This window comes from Mauremys mutica, chromosome 5 (assembly GCF_020497125.1).
Source record: "Mauremys mutica isolate MM-2020 ecotype Southern chromosome 5, ASM2049712v1, whole genome shotgun sequence".
In the NCBI taxonomy this organism is placed as follows: domain Eukaryota; kingdom Metazoa; phylum Chordata; order Testudines; family Geoemydidae; genus Mauremys; species Mauremys mutica.
Genome location: NC_059076.1, coordinates 64467128 through 64489449, shown reverse-complemented (window position 1 = coordinate 64489449; position 22322 = coordinate 64467128). Strand labels below are relative to the sequence as shown.

The window sequence follows — 22322 nt, the reverse complement described above, 5'->3', positions numbered from 1 at the left end:
CTGTGGTGAAATGAATCTCCACATAGTGTACAGTGTGATGTGCTAGGAGTGTCCCATCTTGCACAGCAGAACAACATTGTTTCTGATGGATTCAGATTGTCTCATAGCCACAAAGGGGGAAGGAAGGCAGGCTTTACCTTTAATAAATGAAAACACTTATGCATTTGGAGGAATGACTTGTAGATGGCTGTGGACATCTTAGTTCCCAGTCCTGCAAACACTTACACAAGTGGCACCTCCCCCCATCTCTGCCTGGTGGCTAGCTCACCACAACTACTACCGTTTTAAAATAAGATACATCACTGTAACTCACCAAAGCAAGGTTCCCAAAACAACCTTATTCAGGTTGTGGAAAGCATTTGATTGAAAGCCTCTACATTCTGTTAGGGCCTGATTCTGCCACTTTTACTCACATTCAGTAGTACATTGCTGTGCGAGGAATCCCATTGACTTTAATAGGCCTAGTAACAGAATACTAGTACTTAGTGCGAATGGTTCATAATAGCATACTAGGTTTAATAGTACAGTTTTTCTTTGTATGTTTCTTTCTTGTAGTGTGTAGCTAGGGTTCATATACAAATGTGCTGTTTTTTATACAACGGCATACTGCTAAGAATTTTTTTAATCAAAAGCTTATCTGTATGGAAGAACAATTACATCGTGTGAGTAACAAGGATGCATTGCGTTTATCCTGCAGATGTTTACCTTTAAGTTAAAAGCTAGCCAACAAATATTTACTGTGCATGAGTTTTCTTTGTGTGACTGATAACTGAGAGTGTGAGTGGACTCTTCCTGTTTCTAATCACATGGATTAGCATGTATTGTAACATCATCTTTAGGTACTGACAAAGGGGTAATCATGGACACACTCTTGTAGTCCTCACTCAGTTCTTGTCAGACTAAGCTTCTTGACTTAACATCAGTGGAGGTTTTGCTGAAAGACTGAGGTCCTCTCCATGACCAGGTGTGGACAAGAAACTTTTGGCCATAGAAAGGGGGCTTCTGCCTCCCTATGGAGGCTGTAACAGGGCAGTCTGACCCTCTATGGGCCAGGGACTTTAGGCCAGGCAGCTTTGTCCAATTGTAAGACCCAGCTGGGAAGGGGTCTGCTGATAATTATAAAGGGCTGAGAGATCTCTGTAGAAGGAGGGCTGCAGGAGGGAGGTTTGCTTCTGGGAATGGTCCTGAAGTGGAGAGAGGGGTGCTGAGCGAAATGTCACGAGATTCCTGTAGCCTGTGTTGGTCAAGGAAATAATTTTGTTTGTGCTACTTTGTACATTTTTCTGAATAAGAATACATTCTTTTGCAGTAGTAGAAAATGTTTAATGAACATTAATATATCTTCTGCCACCTATTTGAACACATTTGCTTATTCACTGGTAACATATAAATAAGTATAATTAATAAGACACTTTTGTTTTAAGTTTAGTTACTTTAAAAATTTTCACTGAAGCTAAATTATTCTCTCACGCCTCATATCTGATTTTGAATTGTTTTATAAGAAAAAGGAATGGATATTTCTGATATTGATCTATTTCTGGACTAACAAGATAGCTGTCAGTTACTTCCATCCTGGGATCAAGTACAAATGGTACAAAAGACACTTTCAAGTTTTTTTTAATGGGTCAGACATAGGTTTATATTCAGCATGACTTCTCCAATTCAAGTCACAATATAGTCAGACATATAAATGTTGATATTTTTGGTTCTCTTATGTAGAGGCAAAATCAAATATCATGCACTAAAAGAAGTTAACTTTGATATGCACATGAAAACATTTGATGTTGTTCATTTGAATGATGATTATTGTGGAAAGAATGGTCTAATCTTCATACTCATCTTCTTCAATGAATACCATGATCCTTTCCAGTTCATCCATACAACTCCATCATCTGTGCCGTGTTTTGCCATATCCCAGCTGTACTGTCCTCCCCAATAGTATCTGCCATTGGGATTGGCTGAATGGCATCGATTGTACCACCAACCACCACCATCTTCTTTAGAACACTGTTTTCTTGGATCTGCATGAACCCTGGGAGATGGCGGGGAGGGAAGGGAAACACAGTTAATAGAGTCAGATGCACTGTAGCTAAACAATACTATACATTTTTACAAAATACAAAATTTAAAAAAATACAAAATTACTAACAATAGTTAAGACCCAGGCAGGCTGCGAAGAGCTACAAAAGATCTTTCAAAACTGGGTGACTGGGCAACAAAATGGCAGATGAAATGTAATGTTGATAAATGCAAAGTAATGCACATTGGAAAGCATAAGCCCAACTATACATATAAAATGATAGGGTCTAAATTAGCTGTTACCACTCAAGAAAGAGATCTTGGCGTCATTGTGGATAGTTCTCTGAAAACATCCACTCAATATGCAGCGGCAGTCAAAAAAGCAAACAGAATGCTGGGAATAATTAAGAAAGGGATAGATAATAACACAGAAAATATCATATTGCCTCTATATAAATCCATGGTATGCCCACATCTTGACTACTGTGTGCAGATGTGGTGACCCCATCTCAAAAAAGATATATTGGAATTGGAAAAGGTTCAGAAAAGGGCAACAAAAATGATTAGGGGTATGGAACAGCTTCCATATGAGGAGAGATTAATAAGACTTGGACTTTGCAGCTTGGAAATGAGATAGCTAAGGAGAGATATGATTGAGGTCTATAAAATCATGACTGATGTAGAAAAAGAAGATAAAGAAGGGTTGTTTACTACTTCTCATAACACAAGAACTAGGGGTCACCAAATGAAATTATTAGGCAGCAGGTTTAAAACAAATAAAAGGAAGTATTTCTTCACACAACGCACAGTGGAACTCCTTGCCAGAGGATGTTGTGAAGGCCAAGACCATAACACGGTTCAAAAAAGAACTAGATAAATTCATAGAGGATAGGTCCATCAATGGCTATTAGCCAGAATGAGCAGGAATGGTGTCCCTAGCCTCTGTTTGCCAGAAGCTGGGAATGAGCGACAGGGGATGGATCACTTGATGATGACCTGTTCTGTTCATTTCCTCTGGAGTACCTGGTACTGGCCACTGTCAGAAGACAGGATACTGGGCTAGTTGGACCTTTGGTCTGACCCAGTAGGGCACTTCTTATATCTTATATTCTTATTTGTGTGTGCATGTGTGTGTGTATGAATCTGTGTTTTCTGATCCTCAAGATGTAGTAAAAGCACTGAACTTTTCACAGATGATTGATCATCTAAAGTGTGTTCGATACACTTCATCTGGGTATGTGTTATGAATAATAGCATATGGTCTGAGCCCAAACAGCCAAAGAATCAATAATGAAAAGTCTAGGCTCAGAAGAAACATCCATCTACAATTAATCTTGAATGAGAGACCACCTCATTTGGCAATCTCCTGTTTTAAGAAACTATCCCAAAGAATTTGCAAACAAATTGTATACAATTATGCTGCATCTTTTTTGAAAGATCATTTTAGCTCATCAGCTAATACCTGACAGTTCTGTAAATGGTCACAGGATAGACCTAATTACATTCCTAACTAAAACTTATATGTGACCTGGTTTCAATAAAAGGCTGGACAGAAACAAGGTGTCAGAGTGGGTTCATGCACTAGACTTTCATTTCTGGATATCTGGGTTCAAATGCAACTTTGGAAGGAGGTGAAAATTATTCTGGCAACCTTATTCTAGTCTCTACTGTATGTTTGTTTACCCCATAAGGCTACCACAGAATTAGAAAAATCTGCTTCAGAAAAGTCAAAGATTTAAATAACTGGGATGCTGGAGGTGCATTGGTAGAAATGCACAGGAAAATTTGCACTATACCTTATTCCTTATTCTGATAAGCATAAAAAATGACACACATTTTAAAAATAACAAAGTGAAAAAGTGCTTATGATAGATCACTCCTATGCACAATTTTTTTGCGTGTCTACAGCCGAAAAAGATAGTGGTAGAGAAGAGAACTACCACATCAAATATTCTATACTAGCTACCACTGGTAGTCACTTTGTAAGTCCATGCACAGTAATAAGGATTCACCTACTGTATTTAATTAAAAACTAAGAAAACTTGCACACAACGTTCCTATAGTATGTCATATTATGCATATATGTTTCTAATGCAAATATCATTGTAATTTAATGGTACCGAACAATATGTAGCATATGGATTTGCCAACACGAGCAATTCCTCTATTAGTAAATATTATAATAGAGTAAATGACTATGTAAAAGGGTTAGAGGGCATTTTAGAGGTATAGGGCCAAAGAGATTCTAAATTATGGACTTTATCACTAACAATTGAAATTCTTTCTATTCTTGATTAGGTAGAATTTATCCTTTAGAACAGGATATTTTGCTAATTTCAGCAGCAGATCTTTGTTTTTGGCTCATGCTGACTAAGGCCCAATGATCCTGCTCCTATTGACTTCAGTGTCAAAATTCTCATTGGCTTCAGTGACAGCAAGATTGGGGCCATAATCTCATGAGTTAATGTGAATGATAATACAGTGTCCAAAGGCGCCAGTCTGTGGGCACTGATGTGATTTTTAGAACAACTTCAACCCACTACTCCAGTGTGCCTGCAGGTGCTCTGTATTTGATTCTGGTACAGCTCTAGTCTAAATCATAATTTCATTTGGTCAGATTCTGCTCTTGGATACTTCAGTGGCACAGTGCATGCATTTGGCTGGTGACTAGCAGATACTAAACATATTCTAAAAGACTGTGGAACAATCCATATCCGGATGCACATAAAGTAGCAAGATCTCCAATTTGATAGCTTTATCTTGATATTAAAAAAATTGCTAATGCAAGTACATACCATCCATCATTGTCTCTATCAAAAGTGCTGAAGAACATGCCATTGTGAACTGTCATTGTTCTGTTCTCGCCATACAGTTGTGAAGCTCCATCCATAAAAGCATTGCCAGCTGTGCCTTTATAGTTACTAACTGATATCTGATACTTGTTTGCCTCATTTTGTATGGTGAATCCTCCATAATGAGCTAAAACCTTATCACCATTCCAGTCCTCCATTTCAATTAAAACTTCAGTGGGTCCCATTTTGGTAAGCTGGCTGATTTTGTCATTTCCAAGCCAATATTCACCTGACAACCAATAAAAGGAAACTCAGTTAAACCAATTTCAGAATATGTTTTAAGGCAACTTTACTATTTTCCCATAAATCTGCTACAGTTAATGAACATCCTTTGAATCAAGTGTGGACAGTTTTAAGAAACCTGAGAAAAAAGTTTTAATAAAAGAAGTGCTTTAAGGTTTGTATTCAGAATTTTACCTGGAGTATCACAGTATTTTTTCCCTCCACTTTTTGCAATATTTCCAAATCCTTTTTTGTATGCATCCCATGTTCTCCCAAAGCCAACACTGCCATCTTGGCGGTTCTGAATCAAAGTCCATCCTGCAGGGGCAACAATATTTGAATTAAATTGCAATTAACAAGAGAACAAATAGTGTTAGTGTGTAATCTTGCTCCTGTTTGTGTCAAAGGATGTGTAAGAGGAGCTGGAGGGTCTGGGACTAGCCAACCCTGATTACTGAAAAAGGCACAACTCAAGAGACATCCGGTGATTACCCTGGATAGAGCAGCTGGAAGCTGCAGTGAAAGGGGGTGGATGGATGGGTGCTCACTCAGGGAGAGTAAAGACTGCCAGGAGTGTGCAGGTTCCAGCAGAGTCCTGGGATCTGGGACTAAAACTTCAGCTAGGGAATAGCCGGGTAAGGCAGGAGAGATCCTGAGCAAGCAGGGGGACAAAAAGAAAGGGACTGCAAAGCTCTCCAGGAAGGGAGGCCTGGGAGAGACCCAAGCAAGCAGGAGGCAAAAAGGCCTCCCTAGGCATAAAGACCTGGGAGTAGGAAGAGAAATGTTTGTCTGTTGGACTTTAATTTGGGACTGTATGTTTTATTTTTAGTTTATGTTCTGTGAGTAAATCCAGACCCAAAGAATGGGTATTCTGACCACAGAAAAAATGTATGGAGTATGTGTAAGGAGTTTTAAAAAGGGGGAAACAGAGGCAGGGCACTGCAGAGTGACCTCTGACCACAAGGGGGCTCTCAGGAGAAAGTCAACCCTACTACAAGGAGCTTTGCCATTGACTTCAACTGGAGCAAGACTGAACCCTTAAGGTATGTCTATACAGGAAAGAAAAACCTATGGCTGGCCCATGACAGCAGACTTGTGATCGCAGGGCTTGGGATCATGGGGCTGTTTCATTGCTGTGTAGACTTCTGGGCTTGGGCTGGAGCTCGGGCTCTAGGACCCTGCAGGGTGGGAAGATCCCATATCATAAGGGCCTACTTCTACCACCCTACTAACATTGAGTGGGACCATATCCTATGAGTCAGGCTAGAAGAGGGAGGCCTAAAGGGATGTGTTTGGTCCCTTATTATATATGTGATCACAGTACTAATGAAGCAAAAGTGCAATCTTTGGAGTGTGCACTCTCTGAAATAATTTATAAATAGTTAAAGTGTTGTGCTGGCCTGAATGCCTATCTCCATGTCAGAAGCAAAGAATGCTTGTAAAATTTTCATACTTGGCTAGATATTTACTTAGTTGTGAGTTAGGGGTGACGAGTAGATGTGCTGCCCCAGGAGGAGCGCTGGGAGGCAGAGAAAGACTCAGAGGCACAATTCTTCCCATTTTCCCCTCTTGCTTGGGGCATAGAGGGAAGAAGTAGAATCACAGAATCATAGGAATGAAGAACTAGAATGGATCTCAGTAGGTCAGCTAGTCTAGACCCCTGCACTGAGGTAGGACTAAGTATTTTCTAGACTGGCAATACTCAGACCTCAGTAGTTCAGGAGCCAAATTAGCGATCAACATTACCCAAAAGAGCCACTATATGTGAATTCATTGTTTTGTTCACTATAGTATTATATGTTCATATTTAAACAATATGACGGGGAAATATTTAGTTTATATCTGTATTATTCTCATAGCAAAATGACAGACCACATATTATTATTTTATCAACCACAATTGGTTAATAACATAGTAAAAGCATCCTGATTGGTTAATAACTTAGATTGGTTAATAATTAAATCACACGGTGTTTTCATATCATGTGCTGCAAAGAGCCACAGGAAACACATTAAAGAGCCACTTGCGGCTCACGAACCTCAGTCTGAGCATCACTGGTCTCGACCATCCCCAACAGGTATTTGTCTAACCTATTCTTAAAAACCTTCAGTACCAGAGACTGAAACAAATTACAGTGCTCAACTACCCTTACAGTTAGGAACAAATTACCCAGTGAGGTTGTGGAATCTCCATCACTGGAGGTTTTAATACATTGCAGGCCTTGAAAGTGTGCAAGTTACTCCCCTCCATGCACCCAGCCAACTCCTCTGGCCAATGAATGGGGCAGGGTGGGAAAGGAGCCAAAGATCCCCTATCTGCCCATTCCCTTCCACTTGCTCCAAATTGGGAGATCTGGGGCTCAGTCCTTGCACTCTGCACAGAGCCTGGACCCAATCTCCAGGAAGCCCTAACACAGCCAACCTGGAGGAGGTGGAGGTGAGGGCAGTCATATGCTCTTCTTGCTCCCTAGCACAATTGTGATATGGCACTTCAATCTAGCCACAGTAAAATATACAATGAGTCAAAATTTCATCTACCAAGCCAAGTCAGTGACTATCCAACAATTCTTTCTCAACTTTATTAGAGAACGATCCTACTATGGTTGGGCCACCTTCCACTCCAGCACTCAGATCCCTCAGCACGTAGTTCTCAAAACTTTCTGTAGATGACATTCTGGCAGGGCTGCCCTGAGGATTCAGGGGGCCTAGGGCAAAGCGGGGGAGCTGCAGCAGCACTGGAGGCCCCCCTGCGGCCGAAATGTTGCCAAAGACCTGGACCGCTGCCGGGCCAGGGCTCGCGGGGCCCCTGCAGGGCCCAGGGCCTGGGGCAAATTGACCCACTTGCCCGTCCCCCCCGGGCAGCCCTGCATTCTGCAATTGTTCACAAGCCATAGCATGAGAACGATTCTCTTTAGATTAACTAATAATTAGTGCCAAAAGCTATAATCTCAGATGAGCACAAATACAAAGAAATACAGGACCAGTGCAAATTCATTTTTGTGAATATTTATAGTTATCCCTGTCATAGCACCATAGTTTATCTCACACTTACCTCCATTTCCTGTGGTCATATCACAATACACCTTGTATGGTCTGAAGAAAGCATCAGGCTGAATGAGGTACATTTCAGATGAATCACCTCCTTTTCTGATAATGTCTTCACATTCTGCAATCATAAATCAACAGTTTATGTTTCTGAGGGATCATGAAATTCTAGTAGAACAATCCTCTTCATAAAGACAATAATTAACAGAATAGATTTCTATTTACTAATTATACAAGAATATCTTACAAACATCTAATTCTGCTTGATTTCACTTTGATTTAAATTATAAATTAAAATGACATAAGAGGGAATCACAAAAGAAAGAATAATATACCTGTATTGTCCCACAATCCCTTATAAAATGAGATTTTCAAAAACTCCTTGGTGACAGGTCCCACTGACGCACAATGCCTTTCTGAAAGTCAGTGGGACTCATGCTCCTAAATCACCTAGGTGCTTTTGAAAATCCCACCCACAATAGATAAATAAGACAGGTAATACATATGATTTTCCATACTGGATCAGGCCGGTGGTCCATCAACTATGGTATCCTGATTGGTGACTGGTGTCATATGCTTTGGAGGAATGTGAACGTGTGCCCATAATGCATCTGTCCAGTTGTACATTGATATAAATGACAGAAGGGAGAGATTTCTGTACATGTAAATGAGTTACCTTTGCCTGACACCACTGGAATATTACAGGAAACAATGCATGAAGAGCGGCAATTGTCCATTTGGGATGCTATAGCATTTTCCAGTTTTTGTATCTTTTTGTGTAAGGTATCCACAACTGAACGGAGGACTCGGAGGCTAGATGGGATGTTGTTGTCCATGTTCTCTCTGATGTATGTATAGTGCTGCTCTATTTCTGTGTGGTACTCAGAAACTACATTTTCATTATCTAGAAAAGAGAATATATAACAATTGTCACAATTTTCAACATTTTCCAACAAGCATATTCTAATCCAAATTATAAATCATGAACCAGTCAGTTGAGATGTTACTTCTGCTGTAGAAATGAAAAGAGTGCTCTGTGTGTACTTTTCCTCTCTTCCCTGATTTCACAGTGTGCAAAGAGCTTTAGCCCCTGTAACAGCGATATACTTTGTATTATGGCTCAGTATAAATGGATAAATTTCTTGCTGTGATTTTATTCTGCCAAAGACCTGTAGTAAACACCCTCACAGAAGCTTATTATGGTTGTCCAGGAGCTGGGGACATCTAGGGTATGTCTACACTGGAATAAAAGACCTGCAGCATGACTGTGGCTGGTCTTGATCAGCTGACTTGGGTTCACAGGGCTCAGGCTATGGGACTAAAAATAGCTGTGTAGACGTTCAAGCTCAGGCTGGAGCTCAGCAATTTTACAGTGCCGCAGCCCGAACTCTGTGATCCCGAGTCAGCTGACCTGGCCAACTGCAGGTGTTTAATTGTTGGGTAGACACAGGCCTAAGGGTCCAATGCAAGTTTTACCTTTGACTTCATCAAAAGCAGGATCAGGTCCTTGGCCCCTCAGCTAGGATTTTTTAGATTTAGTTTTATGGACTTGTGACACCTAAGCTACTTAGACTGATGCTCCTATCTGAAACCATTTTTAATAAGCCCTATATATTTAGTACTTGTAGCAATGCAAATTTGTCTGTAATACTGATTTACTGCAATGATGCATAACAATAATGTACCTTTTATTTGTTTTTGTCTTCTTGCCAGTTTATCTTCTAGTGTATTCATGTACTCATAGAATGTTGAAGAGGTTTCGGACTGTTTCTCTACTTTGTTCTTTAGGTCCCGAATGTCGGATTTCACACTTTTTTCCTGTTTTACCAATGCAGTTTGCAGCTCACACCCAGTTGGACACAGCACTCCCTAAAAAAGTGGGGGGGAAAGAGTCAACTACAAATGCTGTAGATTAGGGCCAAGGTTTATAAAACTAGGGTGCCTAAAGTTAGGTTCCCAATCTCATATTTAGGCACCTAAACAAGTAACCAGATATTTAAACGAGCTGAGCATCTGGCAACTCTAGGCCATTTAGTTGTCTCAATATGGTCTCAAATTACTTCAGATATTCAATTTATTGGAAAAAAACTGCCATCTTAAATGGAAAAAACAGGCTCAAGCTCCAGTTGGGGATCCCTTCTGATAGCTCATTAAAGTTCTGAGAGGGGGAGACTCCCTAATATCTGTGATCCTCCACATGATTTTGGCTAATTTTTCTGGATTACCAACTGTTCATGGTTTAACCATCTGCAGCTACAAAAATTATGACTCATCAAGCACTACAGCCATATCAGGTACCCAAAAATATTGAGATATATGTCCCCCACATAATCACAGAATTAAGTATTAACTTTATTCTGGTACATAAGATCTGAGTATCTTTCATGTGAAACAACCATACACAACAATTTTTTTAAAATTATCTATTATAGCATCAGTCACTATTCCTCTAAGGATGAAAATGTACCAAAACGGATGAAGAAAATACAAAAGCACCAAAGTTCAAAGCAGTATGACACCGAAAGTACCCAACCTACTAAAGGTTTCAGAGTAGCAGCCATGTTAGTCTCTATCCGCAAAAAGAACAGGAGTACTTGTGACACCTTAGAGACTAACAAAATTATTTCAGCATAAGCTTTCGTAGAAGTGAGTTTTAGCCCACAAAAACTTATGCTGAAATAAATTTGTTAGTCTCTAAGGTGCCACAAGTACTCCTGTTCTTTTTGCAACCTACTAAAGGCCTCCAAAATAATCCTGCATTTCTGATTAACTGAACTTTAACAAACTTGTTTGAGTCATCTCTAGTTAGAAGTAATAAGTTCTCAGATACTAAGATGCCTAGCAGCATGGTCACAATTTATGCTTTTTACTGGAGACCAAAACTGAGATAATGTGATGCACAACTGGTTCAGTATAGGGAAGTTAGCATTCTACTAGACATACTACTTGTCTTTGCATACACTTCCCACCTAAAGGAGCTTGGGTTGAAGACTGAAAGTAGAATGTAATGAATGCTTGAAGAATTTAAAAATGTAGGGATTCCTTTTAATATTGGACATCTGGACAGAGCCATGCAGTACAGGATAGATGCAAAAATGTTTGATAGTGAAGATGCCCTGGATAATGTATTAATATGTTAAAGCAGATCTGTGCTATATCTTTCTTTCAATTAGTAATGCCTAAAGATACATCTACATATTTTCGTCTTCATTCCTTTCATCTCTAGGGTAATGAATCAGTGGGGGTGGGGAGTGAACCCTTGGCTCCGCCTACTCCACAGCACTTCTCCAATGAATGGCTCCTCAAGTGGAGGGCAGCATCTCAATTGCAGTCCCTATGCTTCCTCAACCACAGGTCTTGCAATTCTAGCCAGCCCTTTTGCCGGCCACGAAGAGTGAGAAGAGAGGCTCCTTATTCCTTCCCTCCCAATGCACAGCCATGTAAGTGATGGGGGGCACAATCTAGCTCATATATTCATCATTCAGGGATCAGTTCTGCCTCCCTGCTCATCATAAGTAGGATCTGACTCAACAGATAAACCCATGAAATCAACAAGCCTACTTGCTCAATCAGGTACTACTCAACATGAGCAAGGGAGAGCAGAGTTGGTCTGTCAGTGAACTACAATGGTCACTTCTCGGTGTTTGGTTGATTAAGAAAACTGTCTGTTCTTCACAACTGTTAAAGAAAGAGAAAAATATTAAAGGGCACAACAGTTTAAAAAGATGAGTTCTGAAAAAATAGTGATGACTAATGTTTCTGCAGGGGTATCATCAAAGCACTAGAAAGGGAAGTGCATTGAATTCGCTGTAACCACCTGGATGCTACTCAACATTCCAAGCACAAGATACCTGCTGAGCTGCAGGTAGTACCATTGTGAGGTTTAGTACATTTCTGAAAGCAGGGATACAATTACTATTAAGTGCATCTGTCTCCATTGCAATTACAAGGCAAATATACCTACTAGCTCATCTGATGCATGCCTGCAACCTCCAGCATCAGGATAAAGAACTTCTTTCTTCTGGCCCCGAGTGGGTGGTTTTGTTGGACGAGCCTGATATCCACCTTTACTAATGGGAGGAGGAGCTGGTCTGAGAGTTGGCATTGGCTCCCGTCTTTTATCTACTGGTCTGTGACCTCGAGCATCCACTTTTTCGCCATTAGCCTACACAAAGCCAGAGGGAGAAAAAACTCTTTATAATTAGGATCATTATTTTAAAAGCATGTACATCAACTGTATAAAATATAAAAATAGCCATACATCGATTTATTAGTATATTTTAGGTATCATTTTGCCCTCATCTCTCACATTTTAGTCACAAGAAATACACTAATTTCATGCGGGAAAAAGACCTGAGTATCATTTTGGGTAGCTGAATGAAAACATCTATTCAATGTACTTTGGCATTAAAAAAGTGAACAAATTGTTAGGACAGTTAAAAGATGAAATTGAAACCAATACTGAAAATATTGTAATCGCCCTGTAATACTAGCCCCCCATCTCAAAATGGAAATAGCAAAAATAGAAAAGGTTCAGAAAAAATAAATAGCAGGAAACTTAAACCTGATAAAAAGAAATAGATTATTTTGCACAACTCATGGCCACTGGACATGGAGCTTCAAGTTATTAGTAGGATTCAAAAAAGAATTAGGCATCTATATGGATAACAATCTTCTGAATAAGGGAAATAGGATAGACCAAAAAATTCAGATCTGATCCTTCACACGCTCACTGTGAGTAGCCCAGTCAGGTCAATGAGACTACTCTCACAAGTAAGACCCACATGTGTAATGGCTGCGAGATCAAACTCTTAGAAACATCAGAAATAAGCAGTGTACATTAGAAAATGGCTGGGAAGTTATTTGGTAAAATAGTATATCAGAAACATATTCAATGTATAGACCCAGCCAATTATGCCACATATGAAATAATTTCTTATTTTTGAACCTGGTATTCATTTGTTTAGGGATTTGTACAAGATTTTTAAAAATCCAATTTTAAATCAAATATTGACTTCTCTTAAATTTCTTTCTTTAAGCAAAATTAATATACCAGCTATACACATTTTTATGCTTTAATTTTAGACTGGCCTTGGTGGGTTTTTTTGTTTGTTTGTTGTTTTTTAATTCTGTTTCAGAATGTTACCTCTCTCTTTCTAACTCCAGTGCAGTATGAACTGGGAACCAGTTCCTTCCTTTTGTTGCTCATTTAGAGCCTGATTCAAAGCCCACTGAATCAATGGAAAGACTCCCATTGATTTCAATAGTCTCAAGGCATTATTTAACACACATTTTGCTACTCTTTTACTTATGCAGAGTTTGTTTCTCATGCTAATAAATAAATGTTAAAATTGCTAAATAAACATCCTTACTTGAATATGTCTGAACATGTAATTAAATCCAATCTTACCCTGGGAGCGTTGTCACTTTCCTACAAAGAGAGAGAGAGGGAAGAGAAGAAAAATACATCAGAAAACAGGGGGGGAAAACCCTACAGTTTGCTGTTACACATATGAGAAAAAAATAATTACAAACAATTTTCCTTGAACACCTTAATCTGAGGATTAATATGTTCTTGAGATAATTAAACATTTTATTTTTGTAATTTAACTAAATTAAAAAGCTTATAAAGTCATACATACAACTAAGTAAGATCAAGCATTACTATTGTTATTATTAATTATTATCATCATTACTACAACCTCATCATCATAATCTAGAGAAGCCAGGGATTTAACTATGGAAACACAGAGCAGACACAGCAATAGCAGTTTCACGATGCTGGCTTGCTTAAACATCTTGGTAACCTTCCCCTGCTGAAGGTACTGACAGTGAAAGGCACTTTGTGTTCATATATATACCAGACAGTCTGAAGTCTCCTGGCTTGCTAATGATAGGTCTAACCAGAAAGAAGAGTTATCGTTCCACTGTTAATATTTAATCTCTTTGTTCACTTCGTGCCTGAACAAATTCCCCAGTTGAGCAACATCTACATGGAGGCCTTATCTACATGTTACACATCCCCCACGTATCTGGTGGCATAGTTTAAATATATAAATCCTGCAAATCACCTCTTCTTCAAATTATGTGAATTTAATATTTTCCTAAAAATCATTAGTCTTTTGAAACACCTGAAAAGGTGCACATCCAGCCGACTGAGGTGAGGGAAATAATGTCAAGTGTCACAAAAAAGCAAGTTACTTACTTTCTCCTCCTGGAAGCCTTAGACTTTTTTAAATATTTCATTAAATATTCATTAAGTATCAAAATCATATAATACACAATGCTAAGCTATATTGTACAGTGCATACTTCAACATACATTTCTATGAGTATCAAACCTCGGGAAGGCTATTGAGGCAAGTACATGATGCTTACAGGATAACAATCTTTCTTACTGCAGCACTTAGAGGTCCTGATCAGGGGTTAGAGTCCCAATGGGCTAGGAACCACACACACATATAATAAAGGTAGCTCTGCCCCAAAGAGCTTACAAAATATAGCCCTTATCCAGCAAAGCACTATAGCATTTCAGTTTCAATGGGACTACTCATGAACTTAAACGTTCAGCACATTCTTAAGTACTTTGTTAGTTTGGGGCCTATCGATATATAATTAATATAATTTAATTGATAAAAGTTGATTCCTATCTAATAACTTCAATTTTTTTTAAAAGTCTGATTTCCAGAAATGCTCAGCACCCACAACTGGAGCCAGATTTCAAAAGAGCTCAGCTTCCTTTTACTCACCTAAGTAATGTGGCCGTTTTTTGAAAACTGCTCAGTACCCAACTGTTGGTGGTGGGATTCACTGAATGCTGAGCCCTTTTGAAAAGCCATTAAGATGCCTAAAAGGAAGCTGAGTACCTTTCATAATCTAGCCCAGAGTTTACAACCTATACAGATTTTAAAAACACAAAACAAAACTGGAAAACAAACCAAAAGGTGAGAGAACAAACCTGCAAACCTTTTTTTAAGAAAGTAATCATTGGCATCATACGGGCTACTCACTTGAGTTGACTAGTGCTCACAAAATTGTTGGCAGAATCAGACGCAGGATATGCAACATAACTAAACAGGAAGAGTGGGATGCCGAAAAAGATCCAGCTGACTCATAAGTGTCCTGGTTAATATTGGTGTTATTAGAAGAGATTGGGGATGGTTTAATAGTAAGCAAAATATTTGAAAACCCATCACAGATGTTAGCACTACCCCACTGGGTATCTATTATATCAGAAATACAAACTTGGGCCTCAATTACCCTCACTAAAACAAAATCCTTAGTAGATCTTTTTTACTCCAAGATGTTGCTTGTGTATCCCAAGAAATGTTCTGAAAATATTCATTTTAACCATAAAATCTGACTTATATTCTGCTGTGTTTGCACCCTGTCTGTTCTCCTGTCATTAGCATTCTAGTAAACAATTTGACAAGCAGGAAGTTTCACAGGAGCAGCACATTTTAAGCAAATATAAGAGAACAATCACAGAAGTATAATTATGAATTTACAATTGTGAATATCCATACTGGATTTTAAGAGCTGTATTTGCACAATCAGTAAACAGTCAAAATTAGCCAACAAAACAAGAATTTTGAATATTCCTAGTGACTTGCTCACAATCAATCTACAGATCAAAAATAATTTGTAGAAATTATAATTAATATGGTGAAGAAATTTTAATATCAAGTAAATATGAAAAAATCATAAGCTTGCTGAGGAAATTCACAAACAGGAGAGAGTCTACAATCATTTAATGAATAATTCACTGTGAAATAGTTGCTCAGTTCTATTCAACAGGCAGATTAATAATTCAGGCACAAAACAACATTCACTACTTCATATTACTTCAGTCATACTTAGATTTAAAAAAATAACAAAATAAAAATAATGTTAAATAATTAAATTTCACATATTTGTTACTCTTTCCCCTTAACTGCAAAAGCAAATTACATAATCAAAAGAAACATCTTATGTTTGTTAATTATAATTAATAAAATAATTAAATGTGCATAAAGACATTTTTAAAGAACATATTGTATAGTTAAAGTGTCATTAAATGGCAACAATCACAATGTGTCAAAAGAAGCATTAAGTGCCATTAACATAAGAGAATGTATTTAACTTACTGGATATATAATTTATTTTATTTTTAGAGAAAACTATGAAAATCCTTATCTTGAAGCTGAATTGTATAATCACAGTGGGCATCCACATTTTGAGGTAATAAAGATTCAGTTGATGTTAAGGGTGAGATTCTCAAAGGCACAAATGGAAGATAAGTGCCTAATTCTCCTTGCCTTTGACAATCTCACCCAAAGAATACTATTCAAAAGAAGTTCCCTGGGGCCCTGGATGTGGCCCTGGATGTGTGCATAATTCCTGCAAAGGCTAATGGAAGTTTCATACTCATACTGAAGCAGAAAAAATCCTCACCTCAGTGTGTATACTATATAATATAAAAGCCAATGGTATGTCCTGTCACCTTCTACTTGACTGAAGGTCAGAACTCCCCAAATGTGTAGTTATAAACCCTGCTAGTGGATGCCCTATAACAAGGTTCTCCAATTACTACAGTTAGTTCTTCTTGAGTTCTAATAGTAGGGGCCTTTTTTAGGAGCAGAAGATCATGGGTTTTGTCCCCCTTTATTGAGTGTGTGGAGTTGAACTGACAACTGTGATTTCTGTACATAAATACAACCATAGATTCATAACTTCATTTATTTACTATTTATTCTCATTTCCCCCCCCTAAAAAGACACATATGGAATTTGTGAGCATGCATTTTATTAAACTGGAACCTCATAAATACTGTCCCACATTTGTCCAATAGGTATTAGAAAACACTTCCCAGTTATTCAAGACTCTCATATAGCCAAGGTTTTATCATACCCCTGGCTATTTCCCTCTGTAGTTTTCCTGTAAATTATAAATGAAATGCAGAGTATTTTCCTGTAATAATAAGGGAGCTGTCCAGGAAATGGACATTTATAAAACAAACAGAACAAAAACTAAGAAACATTATAAAAAGAACATTTTCATTCTATGTTGACAGATATTTGTATTCAATCCAAAATAGTTTTGGGGATCAACATAAGTTCCACTGTAAAGACACACTTTCATTAGGTGGGAGTTTTAGTGAAAAACAGGAGGGGAACCGATAAAGCTGCATGTCTTAGTCTCTTTATCTGCATATGTACCATTATCAAAATTCCTGTAGACACAGAAAATATGAGAGCAGTTTAACCTGACTGTGGGCTTATTGTTAAACATCCTGGACTAAAGGCAGACCTGGCCTAAAGCAGGTGCTGTTGCACTGAATTTCATCCCTTGTCCATTGACATCCATATCACTGTTACATTTTGTACCACTCACATTTCATATTAATGTGTGTTGAAAGAATGTGCAGAAGCCAAAAATTAGCAATAGGACTACAATATTCTATTGTACTGATTTTACTTGATTGGATACTACTAAAAGGCATCACCTAAAATCTATCCTAGGTACTTATATGGCCACCATTACCACAGTATTTGAGCACTTTACAATCTTTAATGTATTTATTCTCACAACACTGCTCTGAGAAAGGGAAGTACTATTATATCCATTTTACAGATGGGGAACTGTGGCATAGAGAGGCTAAGGCTCATATTCTCAAAGGTATTTAGGCTCATATCTCAAATTTAAATTAATGGGAGTTAGGGGCATAAATACTTTTGAGGATCTGGGCCTAAGATACTTGCTCACAGTCACATACAAAACTGCGGTGAAGCAGGGAATGGAAACTGGGTTTCATGAGTCCAAGCCTAAAGTCCTAACCCCTAGGCAATCCTTCCTCATAATTAAAGTTGCTAATAAATTTACAAGTTTTTAATTGTCTTCCACTTTCGTTCTTCTTTTGAAACTGATAATACATTCTTAAACACTTCGTACTTATAATGTGCTTTTTATAAAGATTAAATAAAATTTAATTCATTCCCATAGATCAAGAAACATGCAGTGTTGAGGACAGGATCCAGTCCCTGCTGACCCTCTCCTGGATAGGGCATTGGTGTGAGAGCCACAGAAAATTTCCCCATGTGGCTTCATTGCTCTTCCTGGTTGAATTCACTCTTTGACCTATCCCATCCTAGTATGTTCAGTTGGCCTGTCTGGCTTCCCTTGTACAGTTATCAAAATATAGCATATCCTGATGTACTTGTTTTGTTTTTCTAGAGATTTACCAGGAAAGCACAACAAATTAACAATTTTTGACAATGTACATGATATTTTGTGGTTTCAAATTGCATACACTGCCGTACAATGGGGATGACACTATAGTTACTAGAAATACTGAAAACACACTTTTTCAGAGCCCCCAACAAGGAAAAGTTTGTTAACACTTTATTTTTCATGTCTCCCCCTCCTTATTCTTCATGACTTCAAAGGATAGAAACTTCTCCTGAAGTACAGGTGTAATGGTATTGTCGCAAGTTTGCCATGTCAAGTATTTGTGATGACAAAATAGTAAACTCCATGGTGTATCAGGATCTCTACTTCCACTATGTCATATATAACACAAAAAGATTATTTACCATTAGAGTTTAAAAAATGAATGGATACTTCCTTCAGTAGCTGCAGTAGTTGTTCTGTTGGCTTGCCTGATCAACGGTACAATGCCCTTTAAACCAGCCCATGAAGTCAGACAAGTCAAGGGCATTGAATTAGTGACTCTCATATCAAAGATAACTCTGTTCTTGGCATAAGACTAGATGTGGGAGGCAACAGGACTTTCTTAGGCCACAGATAAGCCATAGTATTTACAGAATTAAATTTGAAAAAAAGACCGCTGTTGCTTAGCAACTGATTTAGAAATGTCTTTTTTAAACAAATAGTGTTGTAAGAATATATTGACTATGAAAACAATAGTGTAGGCAGATACTAATCTCTCATCCCCTCAAATTGTTGTTCTTACCGGTAGCAAATATTTGTTCCAAAGGTTTCTTGTAAATGAGACTCAAACTAAATATAATGTTGTTACCTTACCTTGGGAGCAACTACGTTCTTAAAGATAAATTTGTGAGACACTCTTAACTGTTTACATCAGTCTTGCAAACAACACTGCAAAATGTGTGCAAATGATTATAACTTGTTCTAAATAATGATTAACAAATATTTCTCCTTTGGTTAGAATGTCCAAAATTCCAGTTTTAAGTGGTTTGCAGAAAATAAAACAGATTCCTGCATATTATAGTCAAGACACTGGCCTATAATAATTATCGCTGAACCGATTTTTTTTTGAAGATCTGGGACCTAATTCATCCTTAGTGTAAATTTTCTGGAACAAATGAAATTACCGGAGATGTGAATTTGGCCTTTGGTCTTTTAAAGCTTTAGGGACAAACTTTGACGTTTTGGAAATGTGCACCTTTGTCACAATGTTTGCATTGTACTTCATGGGTCATAAGAACATAAGAACAGCCCTGCTGGGTCAGACCAAAGGTCCATCTAGCCCAGTATCATATCTTCCAACAGCGGCCAGTGCCAGGTACCCCAGAGGGAATGAACAGAACAGGTCATCATCAAGTGATCCATCCCCTATCACTCATTCCCAGCTTCTGGCAAACAGAGGCTAGGGACACCATTTCTGCCCATACTGGCTAATAGCCATTGATGGACCTATCCTCTATGAATTTATCTAGTTCTTTTTTGAATCCTGTTATGGTCTTGGCCTTCACGACATCCTCTGGCAAGGAGTTCCCAAAGTTGACTGTGTGTTGTGTGAAGAAATACATTCTTTTATTTGTTTTAAACCTGCTGCCTATTAATTTCATTTGGTGACCCCTAGTTCTTGTGTTATGAGATGTAGTAAACAACATTTCCTTATCTATTTTCTCTACAACAGTCATGATTTTATAGACCTCAATCATATCCCCCCTTAGCCATCTCTTTTCCAAGCTGGAAAGTCCCAGTCTTATTAATCTCTCCTCATACAGAAGCTGTTCCATATCCCTAAACATTTTTGTTGCCCTTTTCTGAACCTTTTCCAATTCCAATATATCTTTTTTGAGATGGGGTGACCACATCTGCACACAGTATTCAAGATGTGGGCGTACCATGGATTTATATAGAGGCAACATGATATTTTCTGTCCTATTATCTATCTCTTTCTTAATTATTCCCAGCATTTTGTTTGTTTTTTTGACTGCCGCTGCACATTGAGTGGATGTTTTCACAGAACTAGAATATAAACATAAGAACATATCCACAATGACTCCAAGATCTCCTGCTTGAGTGGTAACAACCAGTTTAAACCCCGTCATAAGTATAGTTGGGATTGTGCTTTCCAATGTGCATTACTTTGCATTTATCAACATTAAATTTCATCTGCCATTTTGTTGCCCAGTCACCCAGTTTTGAGAGACCCCTTTGTAGCTCTTCACAGTCTGCCTGGGTCTTAACTATCTTTAGTAATTTTGTATCATCTGCAAATTTTGCCACCTGTTTACCTCCTTTTCCAGATCATTTACGAACATGTTGAATTGAACAGACCCCTGGGGGACATCACTATTTACCTCTCTCCATTCTAAAAACTGACCATTTATACTTGCCCTTTGTTTCTTATCTTTTAGCCAGTTACCAGTCCATGAGAGCACCTTCCCTTTTATCCAATGGCAGCTTACTTTGCATAAGAGCCAAGGGTGACGGACCTTATCAAAGGCTTTCTGAAAATCTAAGTACACTATAGCCACTGGATTCCCTTGGTCCACATGCTTGTTGACCCCCTCAAAGAATTCTAGTAGATTGGTGATTTCCCTTTACTAAAACCATGTTGACTCTTCCTCAACAAATTATGTTCATCTATATGTCTGACAATATTATTCTTTATTATAGTTTCAACCAGTTTACCCAGTACTGAAGTCAGGCTTACAGGCCTGTAATTGCTGGGATCACCTCTGGAGCCCTTTTTAATAATTGGAGTCACATTAGCTATCCTCCAGTCATCTGGTACAGAAGCTGATTTAAATGATAGGTTACAGACTACAGTTCTACAATTTCACATTTGAGTTTCTTCAGAACTCTTGGGTGAATACCATCTGGTCCTGGTGACTTATCACTGTTCAATTTATCAATTTTTTCCAAAACCTCCATTGATGATACCTCAATCTGGGACAATTCCTCAGATCTGTCACCTAAAAAGAATGGCTCAGGTTTAGGAATCTGCTTCACATCCTCAGCTGTGAAGACTGATGCAAAGAATTTATTTTGTTTCTCTGCAATGGCCTTAACGTCCTTGAGTGCTCCTTTAGCACCTCAATCGTCCAGTGGCCCCACTGGTTGTTTAGCAGGCTTGCTGCTTCTGATGTACTTAAAAAAAAATTGCTATTACTTTTTGAGACTTTGGCTAACTGTTCCTCAAATTCTTTTTTGGCCTTCCTAATTGTATTTTTACACTTCATTTGCCAGAGTTTATGCTCCTTTCTATTTTCCTCACTAGGATTTAACTTCGACTTTTTAAAGGTTGCCCTTTTGCCTCTCACTGCTTCCTTTACTTTGTTGTTTAACCACAATGACTCTTTTTTGGTTCTCTTACTATGTTTTTTTAATTTGGGGTATACATTTAAGTTGAGCCTCTATTATGGTGTCTTTAAAAAGTTTCCCCACATCCTGCAGAGATTTCACTTTTGGCTCTGTACCCTTTAATTTCTGTTTAACTAACCTCCTCATTTTTGTGTAGTTCCTCTTTCTGAAATTAAATGCTACAGTGTTGGGCCACTGTGGTGTTTTTCTTGCCACGGGGATATTAAATTTAATTATATTATGGTCACTATTACCAAGTGGTCCAGCTATATTCACCTCTTTGACCAGATCCTGTGCTCCACTTAGGACTAAATCAAGAATTGCCTCTCCTCTGGTGCATTCCAGGACCAGCTGCTCCAAGAAGCAGTCATTCAAGGTGTCAAGAAACTTTATCTCTGCATCCCTACCTGAGGTGACATGTACCAGTTTATATGGGGGTAACTGAAATCCTCCATTATTATTATTGAGGTTTTTTTATTTTAATAGCCTCTCTAATCTCCCTGAGCATTTCACAGTGACTATCACCATCCTGGTCAGGTAATACAGGTCTGTCTCATCTTATGGGGGGATTCCGTTCTGCGGTTAGCGCATAAAGCGAAAACCGCGTATAGTCAAAATTACATTGAGTT

The 22322-nt window shown here is 38.3% G+C and overlaps 1 protein-coding gene across 2 annotated transcripts; it reads right to left on the bottom strand.

Annotated features, from left to right (window-relative positions):
• Positions 1–1601: 1601 nt before the first annotated feature.
• Positions 1602–13977, bottom strand: FGB (fibrinogen beta chain). Of its 2 annotated transcripts, XM_045019786.1 has the most exons (9): positions 13840–13977; positions 13548–13568; positions 12102–12302; positions 9823–10006; positions 8814–9041; positions 8145–8258; positions 5289–5411; positions 4815–5100; positions 1602–2032 (listed from the first exon to the last, which is right to left on the bottom strand). In XM_045019786.1, the coding sequence occupies exons 1-9, from the start codon at positions 13933–13935 to the stop codon at positions 1804–1806; spliced, it is 1482 nt and encodes a 493-aa protein (XP_044875721.1). In that variant the 5' UTR covers positions 13936–13977; the 3' UTR covers positions 1602–1803. The 2 variants fall into 2 exon arrangements, with proteins under 2 accessions (XP_044875721.1, XP_044875722.1); XM_045019787.1 differs by lacking the exons at positions 13548–13568; positions 13840–13977 and adding an exon at positions 13510–13542.
• Positions 13978–22322: the final 8345 nt, after the last annotated feature.